Here is a 10546-nt window from a genome sequence, read left to right as displayed (position 1 = left end):
ATCTGTAGGAATGCTCTGATTCAGTCGACGGCAAAGATGTCCACACCTTCCAGAAGCCGCTCGTCGGCTAGGGGAGATGAAGATTATTTCGAATGGTGTGAAGCCATCGAAAGAAGACAGTTAGAAAGTGAGCGACAGATGTAAACTCTCCTCTAGGAAACAGCGAGACTGAGAGAAGAGAACGCTGTGTTACGCATCCAGGCTTCATCGACGAGGCCTCCTCGTGGTCAGCGCTCAAGAGGCCAGGGAGCGAACTCAAGGCCTGACCCCGAGTCAATATACCTTGGGACTGCGGGAGTCATCCCCGAGACGGGCAATGTTAGACCACAAGAACGACACACGCCCATGCACCAAGCTCCCTAGGAGGAAAGCTCAGACTCTACTCGTCTCTCATCAAAGAGACAATGCGACAAAAGACCCCAGTTGTCAGAAGCGATGCACGCGAGGTTAGGCCCACAGGGACCCGGGAAGACAAGGTCGCCAGTAGCCACAACCTGGGGAACGCACCTTGACCCCCTGGTCACGCCCATGGTGCAGAACGTCCTCCCACACCCAGCAGTGCGACAAGCTGGGAGAAACCCCCCAAACGAGCCACCCACTGGCTCCATCAGCAAAAGGCTAGACGACATGCTCTCCACGCCTTTTTGTTCGCATATTATTCATTACGACCCCCCAAGGGGATTTCTAGTGCCTAAATTTTCCACGTACGATGGGTCCAGTGACCCCTTCGATCATATCATGCATTATCGACAACTCATGACTCTCGATATAGGAAACGACGCGTTGCTGTGCAAAGTATTCCCCGCCAGCCTACAAGGGCAGACTCTCTCATGGTTTCACCGCCTACCCCCTAACTCTGTTGATAATTTTAGGGACCTGTCGGAAGCTTTTGTGGGACAGTACTTATGCTTCGCTAGGCATAAACAGAACATCAACACTCTCCAAAACATAAAAATGCAGGAGAATGAATCTTTAAGAGAGTTCGTGAAGCGGTTTGGTCAGGTCGTGTTACAAGTAGAGGCTTACAGCATGGATGCTGTCCTTCAGATCTTCAAGCAAAGCATCTGTCCAAGTACCCCATTCTTCGAATCGCTTGCTAAGAAGCCTCCTACGACGATGGACGACTTGTTCCGGCACGTGAGCAAATACTCAATGCTAGAGGACAACGTACGAGCAGCCACCCAACAAATCTTAGTCGTCGGTCAAACATCCAGAAGTGGTGCGGAAAGAAGTGCCAAACCTCCGGACCGGCCAAGGCCGTCCGATCGAAGGCAGGAGGAGCAAAGTCGTCTGGAACGGCCACCCCTCACACCCCTCTCCATATCCTACGAGAAGCTCCTCCCTATGATCCAAGACCTGTCCGACTTCAGGTGGCCCGGACCCCTCAGAGCGGACCCGGCCCAAAGGGATCATAGTAAGAAGTGTGCTTACCATAAGGAGCACGACCACACTACGGAGGCGTGCAGGAGCCTCCATTATTTGGTGGAAAAGCTCATAAAGGCGAGACATTTGAAGCAATATCTCCGCTCAGACGCCAGAGTTAGAGACACTTCCCGAAATCACAACTTAGGAACCCCCAGGATCCCAGCTGCCCCCAAAGCCGTAATAAACTATATTCACGGAGGACCACTGGATGAGGAGTATGACTCTAAACGAAAGAGACAGAGGCTGTTGTGGGCAACATCGGTATGTGAGCACGTCAACTCCATACGACCTGGGATAGCTGGTGGGGGCCCCCGGCCCATAGATGGGACAATCATTTTCCCCCTAGTAGACCCCACAAGGATATTACAGCCTCACCGCGATGCCCTCATCCTATCCCTGGGGATGGGGGACTTCGACGTGAGACGCATCCTGATTGACCCAGGCAGCTCAGCCGATCTTTTGCAAGCGTCGGTAATCAGCCACATGGGACGCGATCTATCCAGCCTCGAAAACCCTGGGCGAATCTTGTCCGGCTTCAACGGAGCGACGACTACCTCCTTGGGAGATATTGTGCTGCCGGTCCAAGTGGGCCCAGTCACCCTCAACGTACAAATTTCAGTGGTACAAGATTTATCGCCCTTCAATGCTATCTTGGGGCGCACATGGCTACATTACATGAAAGCCATCCCTTCTACGTACCATCAAATGGTAAGCTTTCTCACTGAAGACGGGCAAATCGGCCTATACGGAAACCAGTTAGCCGCTCGCCAATGCTATCAGATAGCGTGAGAAGTAGGGACCAGCCAGGAGGATAGATCCCTTCCTGAGCCCACCCACGCACTTGACCAATAGCAATTACTGAGTCCGGCGGACAAAGATCTACCGGCAGCGGATCCCTTGCAGACGATCCAGATTTCGGAAGAAAGTACTTACCTCACGCATGTTAGTTCCCTCTTGACACCGGAAGAGGCCAAAAGCATCCAAGATGCCCTCCAACAAAGCCATGACGTTTTTGCATGGGCGCATTCTAATATGAAGGGAATTCACCCCTCCATCGCCTCTCATAGGCTTAACGTCTTACCAACAGCAAGACCCGTCCGACAGAGGATCAGACATTTCCACCCAGACAGGCAAAAGATTATCAGGGATGAGATTAACAAGTTGCTGGAGGACGGATTCATTAGAGAGGTGGAATATCCGGACTAGTTAGCAAATGTGGTAGTGGTTCCCAAAAAGGAAGGCAAGTGGCGGGTGTGCGTCGATTACACCAACCTCAATAATGCATGCCCAAAAGACGGTTTCCCTCTGCCACGGATAAACCAAATTGTAGACTCCACCACCGGACAAGGAATGCTCTCCTTCTTGGATGCCTTCTCCGGATACCACCAAATCCCCATGGCCCCGGTCGGCGAAGAAAAGACAGCCTTTATAACGCCGCATGGACTTTATTACTACAAAGTCATGCCATTCAGACTCAAAAACGCTGGCGCCACCTATCAGAGACTGATGACGAAAATCTTCAAACCTCTAATCGGCCACACAGTGGAAGTATACATCGATGATATCGTGGTTAAAAGCAAAACCCGAGAGGAGCATGCCCTCCACTTGCAAGAAGTCTTCCACCTCTTAAGGAATTACGACATGAAATTGAATCCGTCCAAGTGCGCTTTTGGCGTAAGTGCTGGAAAATTCCTGGGATTTATGGTCAGCCAAATGGGGATAGAGGTTAGCCCGGATCAGGTTAAGGCAGTCATGGGAACACCACCCCCCAAGAGCAAAAAGGGATTACAGCGCCTCACAAGCAAGCTCGTCGCGCTAGAACGCTTTATAGCCCGCTTCATTGATGAATTGCGACCCTTCTTCCTCGCAATACGAAAGGCCGGCGCGAACGGGTGGACGGATAGTTGCCAGAGCGCTTTTGAAAAAATCAAACACTACCTCATGCAACCGCCCATTCTAAGCAGCCCCCTCCCCGGAGAAAAATTGTATATGTATCTGGCTGTATCGAAGTGGGCAATTAGTGTTGTTCTATTACGCTACCCCTCGCATAAGGAGCAGAAACCTATTTACTACGTCAGCAGAGCATTGGCAGACGTAGAAACAAGGTATTCAAAGATGGAGCTAACGGCCTTAGCCCTTCGAAGTGCCACCCAGAAGCTCCGCCCTTACTTCCAAACCCATCTGATGGTCGTACTGACCGACCAACCCCTTCACAACATCCTACACAAGCCGGACCTGATCGGGAGAATGCTTCAATGGGCCATAGAGTTGAGCGAGTATGGAATTAAATTCCAACCCAGGTTGTCCATGAAAGGGCAGGTAATGGCTGACTTTGTGTTGGAATACTCCCAAAGGCCTACCCAACACAGAGAACCACGCGGGGAAGAATGATGGACTTTACAGGTTGATGGAGCCTCCCGGTCATTAGGATCCGGAGTAGGGCTCCTGCTGCAATCCCCAATAGGAGAATAGCTGGAGCAAAATATCCGACTAAGATTCCCCGCGTCTAACAATGAAGCCGAGTATGAGGCCATCCTATCCGGGTTGGACCTCGCCCTGGCTCTGTCTGTCTCCAGGCTCCGGGTCTATAGTGATTCCCAACTCGTGGTAAGACATGTCCAGAAAGAATACGAAGCTAAGGATGAGCGCATGGCGCGATATCTGACTAAAGTAAGAGACACCTTACAACGGTTCACCGAATGGACGATCGAAAAAATTAAACGAACTGAAAATGGACGTGTCGACGCCCTGGCAAGCATAGCCGCTTCCCTCTCCATCAAAGAAGCCATATTATTGCCTATACATGTGCAAACCAACCCCTCCGTCGCGGAAGCCTTCACTTGCAATACCATTGAGGCAAACTAAGCAGACGGCCAAGACTGGACAGAAGCCATCATAGAGTATCTCCGGACAGGCACTTTGCCCGAAGAGCCCAAGCAGGCACATAAGACCCTGGTACAAGCCGCCCGTTTCACCCTGATCGGGGAGACCTGTACAAGCGGTCCTTTACAGACCCTTACCTCAGGTGCCTAGACCACTTAGAAGCCCTGTATGTGTTGGCTGAGTTACATGAGGAGGTGTGTGGAAACCATTCCGGAGGACGATCTCTAGCGCACCGGGCCCACTCGCAAGGGTATTATTGGCCCACGATAAAAAAAAAGATGCGGCAGCCTATGTCAAAAAATGTGATAAGTGTCAAAGGCATGCCCTTATACTGCATGTGCCGTCAGAGACGTTAAAACCAATTTCTGGCCCCTAGCCCTTCGCGCAGTGGGGCATGGACATAGGAGGACCCCTACCAGCCGCAGCTGCCTAGAAGAAATTCCTACTCGTCGCCACGGATTACTTCAGTAAATGGGTGGAAGCTGAAGCATACGCTAGCATCAAGGACAAAGATCTCACCAAGTTCGTATGGAAGAACATCATCTGCCGCTTTGGAATCCCTCAAACCATTATAGCTGACAACGACCCACAGTTTGATAGCATCACCTTTCGAAAATTTTGTTCAAAGCTGAACATCCGGAATTTATACTCCACACCGCGTTATCCTCAAAGCAACGGGCAAGCAGAGGCCACAAACAAGACCCTAATAACTGCCTTAAAGAAAAGGCTCGAGCAAGCCAAAGGGAAGTGGGTGGAGGAGCTACCCGGCGTCCTGTGGGCTTATCGAACCACACCCGGATGGCCGACAGGAAACACTCCCTTCGCCCTCGCATATGGTATGGACGCAGTCATTCCTACAGAAATAGGGCTACCCACTATCCGAACCGAGGCAGGATGACAGGATGATGCAAATGTGAAATTAGGAAGAAATTTGGACTGGGCGGACGAAGTAAGAGAGACAGCATCCATCGGGATGACAGACTATCAACAAAGGGCAGCCGTTCACTATAATCGCAAGGCAAGGCCCAGAAGCTTCAAAAGTGGAACGCTGGTCCTTAGGAAGGTTTTCGAAAACACTGCTGAGACAGGAGCAGGAAAGTTTCAAGCCAATTGGGAAGGCCTTTACATAGTATCCAAGACAAGTGAAAGTGGAGCCTATCATCTATAGAAGCTAGACGGAACCCCGCTGCTTCACCCATGGAATGTATCCAATCTTAAGCAGTATTATCAATGAAAGGAAATAAAGAGTAAGTAAAAGAGACAAAGAAATGTAATGTATTTGGAAAATCAAGAACAAAATGTCTTTACAAAAAAAGCTGCCCTATACGCATCAAAACAAAGGAAAGTTATAAAATCTGCACAAAAGGAAATCTCAGCTAGACGGACCCCCAGGTGCCTCATCCTCCTCATCAGAAGGGAAAGAAGGAGTATCATGCATAATTCCGTGCTTCTTCATACAACAGCGGTAGCCAAAGAAATACATCTCGTCCGCCTGCTGCTGGTATTCCTCCTCCATCTCCTTCTTCTGAGCGGTGAATCTAGCCTCCGTCTCCTCCTTTTGAGCCGCCAGACTCGCCCGTAAGTCCTCTAACTCCTTCTTTTGGGCGGAGAGGCTAGCCCGGAGTTCTTCCGCCTCTCTTTTCAACCATAGGTTCTCCTGCCTAGCTTCATTGACTTGGCCCTCCAAGGCTTCTTTTTCTTTCTTTAGACTGTCAACCTCAGCTCGGATAACCTCCCTCTCCCTCTCAATCCGGCACAGCTGCTCTGACCCATCCGACACTGCTTTCTGCGCAGAGGCCAGTTCGGCTTCAACCTTCTCCAGCTGGGTGCGCAGCCCCTCGACGCCACCCAGATGCTGGGAGATAAAGGCATGCATGACCTCTGCCACTCGTTGGAAAGCTGCTCGCATGAGCGCATCATGTAGCGGATACCAGATATAGCTTGGGCAAAGCAACAACAAAACAACAGACAAAATTACATGGAAAAGTGGTAACTGTTAAAGAAACAAGAGAAAAACAACAAAGAAATACTTACCACTTCTGCAGCCTCTAGCATCGTCCATTCCTGCAGGTGCTGAACGGAAGGCACAACGGACTCAGAAATATCAAGAGGATGTCGCGCTTCTGCGTCTGTGAAGCAAGGCACCCCCTTCAGCATATCCATCAGTTCCTCCCAACTTGGAGGAACTGCTACAGTATAACTGCTCCTCTCGATCGGAGCCTCCTCACTGTTCGGTGCCTCCGAAACCCCCTCTGGCATAGGGGTCCTCACCACAGCAGGGGAGCTACACCCCGGAGCATCGGCCTGAACCATAGCCGTCGTGCTAGACCCTGTGGCATCCGGAGGAGCCGGGGTACTTGCGTTCGCACCATCCCCATCCGGACGGGTCGTAGCTAGAGCCGGAACCTTCGACGCCGGGTCCTCCCCACCCCGATCCAAGCGAACTTTCTTAGCTGGGGGAGGCCCAAGGTCGATGGGGACATGCAGCCTTTTGCCATGTCTTTGCATCAACCTCTCCCTAAGCTCACTTGGGCTCCTCATCTTCTCTGGCTTGTCCGCGACTTGCAGGCCAGCAGACTCCGAGTCAGGCTGGGGAGAGCTAGGCCCCTGGTGGAAGACTACAAGCTGAAGGGAACTGGAAGTAACCTCAGGTTCCTTAGCCTCCTCAGACTCTGGAATAGTATGGTCCGGTCGGCTAGGTCCGGACCTACAAGATGAAGACGAAGCCTCAAGATTGGGGGCCGCAATCCGAAGCACCTGCGAAAGTGTCTTCTTCATCTTCTTCTTCTTCTTCTTTTCCTTCCTGGCTGGGGGACGAGCCGCTGGAAAAGAGTAACGTCCTTTCTCACCAGGTGCTTTCCTTAGCGTCCCCTCCTGCCTTTTCTCCTCTCGCTGGTCAAGGCACTCTTGGCATGCCTTTGCGTCAGCCTTGCGAGTCCTCTCGTAAAAGGGCAAGTCTTTCAGTACAAAATGCTCCCTAGGCACTACCTGTTTTGGCAACCGCCTAGGGAGAATGTTGGTGACGTACAATTGGGGCTCTCGGACAACTGCCAACAAGTTTCGTGCAGTAAGCAGCGTCTGATGATGCCTCTTAGCTACAGTGATCTCGAATAACTTGTTCAAGCGATCGAAGGGCGCTTTTTCCACCCACTCGACTATGCGACCCCTCTTGTCCGTACCTGCATTATCAACAACCAAAGATGTTAGCCATCTGATAACCCTAAAATAAGAGAACAACAGGCAAACGCCGGACAAACCCCACAAGCTGCCCTACCCGGGAGCACCAGCGAACGGTTTAGGGAAAACGGTCTCTCCGGATGCTCCAACAGCCCAGCCCAGACACCCTTGACTAATACATACCCCTTGGCTCCCCCCTTTGTCGAATCCAGAAGATGGGTCACCAATTGGAGGGAAGGCATAGAGGCAGCCAGGCTGAAGAGGTCAGTTTTCCCCTTCTTGATGGAATAGATGAAAAGGACCTCCAGCAGCGAAAAGTCCAGGTTAAACAGCATGGTCAGAATGCTGCACCCTATCAGCACCCGGACTATGTTGGGATGGATGTAGGCCGGAGGGATCTGGGTGAAGTAAAGAAACTCTTTGAACAAGGAAGGGAGAGGGAACCGAAGCCCCGCATTGAATTGCTCCTTGGTGAAGTAGATAGCGTTGTCCGCAGATTTCTCGGTGGATACGGCCTCTCCGTCCACAAGCTAAACGGACACGCCATTCGAAATGCAGAAGCGTTCATAGAACTGCTTCACGTTCAGCTTGTCAACAGACCTTTCCGCATAGACCACCCCGGACGCATCCTTGCTGCTCTGCCCGGCCGCGCTAGACGAAGTAACGTCCTTTTTCGCAGGCATTTTTAAGAGTGGGGCCGAAACGGAACCTGCATGGTGGGATGCCAACAGTAAAAAACAAGGACCCGGCCCCACAACCCTAACAGCAAAAACGCCTAGAAAACCTAACATAACCAGCATCCTCATCCTAATCCTTGGCGCTTCCTCAAAGCAGGATCGGTAATTTGCAAAAGGTGCAGGGGGGCAACAGGAACCCTAACGCACCCAAAACGAAACCAAAACCCCCCGAAAAAGCCCTAAACACCCATACCGACCCCCAGTCACAAATAACTTGCCCAACAAGCCAAAAACAACCACAAAACAAACATAATGAGGAGAAGGCAGGAATAGAGAACGTACCTAGTGAAAACTGGCAAAACGAAGATGAAGTCTGCAATGCAGTCACCCTCACGACATGAATGTCGCTAGCAGAAACCCTAGAGCTTCACTTGCAGAAGAAAATACGTAGAAAGGCGAAGAGAAAGCACTACCAGCAAAAATGCAGAAGGAAAAAATGCAGGTGTAGGGGGCTCAGTCTATTATTTAAAGAGAGATAGCCCCTCGGTATTCTAAACACCCAGCCGTGCCGTTATTGAAAAGACACGCTGCCTGGGAATTCCCAAGGACAGCGGCTCATCATAAATACCCTTCTTCCTTTTCGTCTCCGTGCACCACGTGGCCCAATGAGTGCAAAAAGTAAACCTAAGTTTCAAAAACAATCATTTTTAACCCGCCTATTCTGCTCGGGCAAAATCGACAGGTTAAAAGGGGGGCATTGTAGGGACTCCTCCCCCGATGACACGTGGCGCGCACCTCTACCCGGATCGACCCTGGCCGTACCCCCCAAGAGGACACGTGGCGCATACCTCTATCCGGGTCCCCCAGGGAGGAGCACACGACACTCGCAAGCATTATGCCCGGACGATAATATATCCTATTCGGACATATTGTCCGGATCATTGACTGTAGCGAGCAAGCCTTGCTGAGTCATCCCCGACAGCCTGCCACAGCCCACGTTCCGCCGCCTGTAGAGCGAAAGGACAGGATCGATGGCAAGTCGCCTCCCACGATCTCTGACAGCCGCCTGTAGGGTGATGATGGCCCTGCCACCACCTTGAGGGCATCATGACGAGCCAAAAAGTCTTCCCACCATTAAAGAGGGAAGCAGAGCTTCTGACACTATATAAAAGGGCCTTCACACAAGGAGGAAGGTAAGCTTACGATCCCAGAAAAAGGCCGACAGCTTAATCTCTAAAGCCATGGCTAACAAAACCATCGGAGGGTGTGTCCGGACATCCTGTCCGGACATCTTTTGTAGGGACAACTGAGCCAGAACTCAATCTTGGTTGAAACTAGCAGGCTCAGATATAGTAGGCCATAAGAAGAAAATATGCAATCAGGAACCCTTTTCACAAATTTGAAATTCAAATCCGGCCTCCAATAAGACCATCCTGTAAACTGCAGCACATCATCATACTCATTGCAGCCAAGACAGAAATATAACTATCCTCTGCCACTTCAAATTGCAATCCAAAAAAATCTACTTTGTTTGAACAGAATCTCGTGTAGTCTCACAAAATAGAACTTTAATAGCAAACACTGAATCCTTCATCTAGAAGGAATGGAAAGATAATTAAAGAATGATTCAAGTGCTGCACTACCACCAGGAAGCCTGACAGGGACTCGAGAATTTTTCCGTATCGACTGAAGGCATCTTCAAGATGCCTCTCCGAAGTGTTCCAACCCAATCCTCCCAGGAATATGCAATTCTCTTCTCTACTGCCCTCTTCACAAACCCTAAGAGTCTCTCTTTCTTATCACTGAGATGTTGCGGGAGAAGCAGTTCTTGCTCTATGTTTTTTTTTCTTCTTAACGTCTTCTTCCCATTGTATCCTAGAGAAATCCCCCTGCATTTTTTTCTCCTCCTTACTCTAATCTCAATCTTCTCTAAAATAGCCCCATCTATGTTTTTTTTCTTCCATGAATAACCAATCGGTTCCCCTTTTTCTGCCCCTCTTCCTTCCTCTCCAAGACTTCCCTTCTTTGCTTTTCCCATGCAAAACTCCTTGAAACTCCTCACTAACCTTTTTTTCCAAGCATCCTTTTCTTCACCCTACGTTTTTAAAAAATCCAGCCTCTTTTCCATGCAGCCCACCGGTTCCCATGCTTCTCCATTTGTTTTTACATATATAAAATAAAATAAAATAGACATTAAAAAAAGAAATGAAAATAAAATAAAAATAAAAACATAAAGTAAATAAACAAATAATAATAATAATAATAACTTACCAAAAAATTATTCATTAAAAAAATTATATTGAAACATTTCGAAAAATTAATTTACCAAAATAATAATAATAAATAAAATAAAAATTACCTTATCAAAATTCAAGTTAAAATGA

At 49.6% G+C, this 10546-nt stretch overlaps 1 protein-coding gene across 1 annotated transcript; it reads left to right on the top strand.

The window, feature by feature from the left end:
* The first annotated feature begins 528 nt into the window (after positions 1–528).
* Positions 529–2214, top strand: LOC117929923. Its single transcript, XM_034850371.1, has one exon. It carries the CDS (start codon positions 529–531, stop codon positions 2212–2214), a length of 1686 nt encoding a protein of 561 aa, XP_034706262.1.
* Positions 2215–10546: the final 8332 nt, after the last annotated feature.

Source organism: Vitis riparia, chromosome 2 (assembly GCF_004353265.1).
Source record: "Vitis riparia cultivar Riparia Gloire de Montpellier isolate 1030 chromosome 2, EGFV_Vit.rip_1.0, whole genome shotgun sequence".
Classification (NCBI taxonomy): Eukaryota; Viridiplantae; Streptophyta; class Magnoliopsida; order Vitales; family Vitaceae; genus Vitis; species Vitis riparia.
This window is presented reverse-complemented; position numbering and strand designations above follow the sequence as displayed.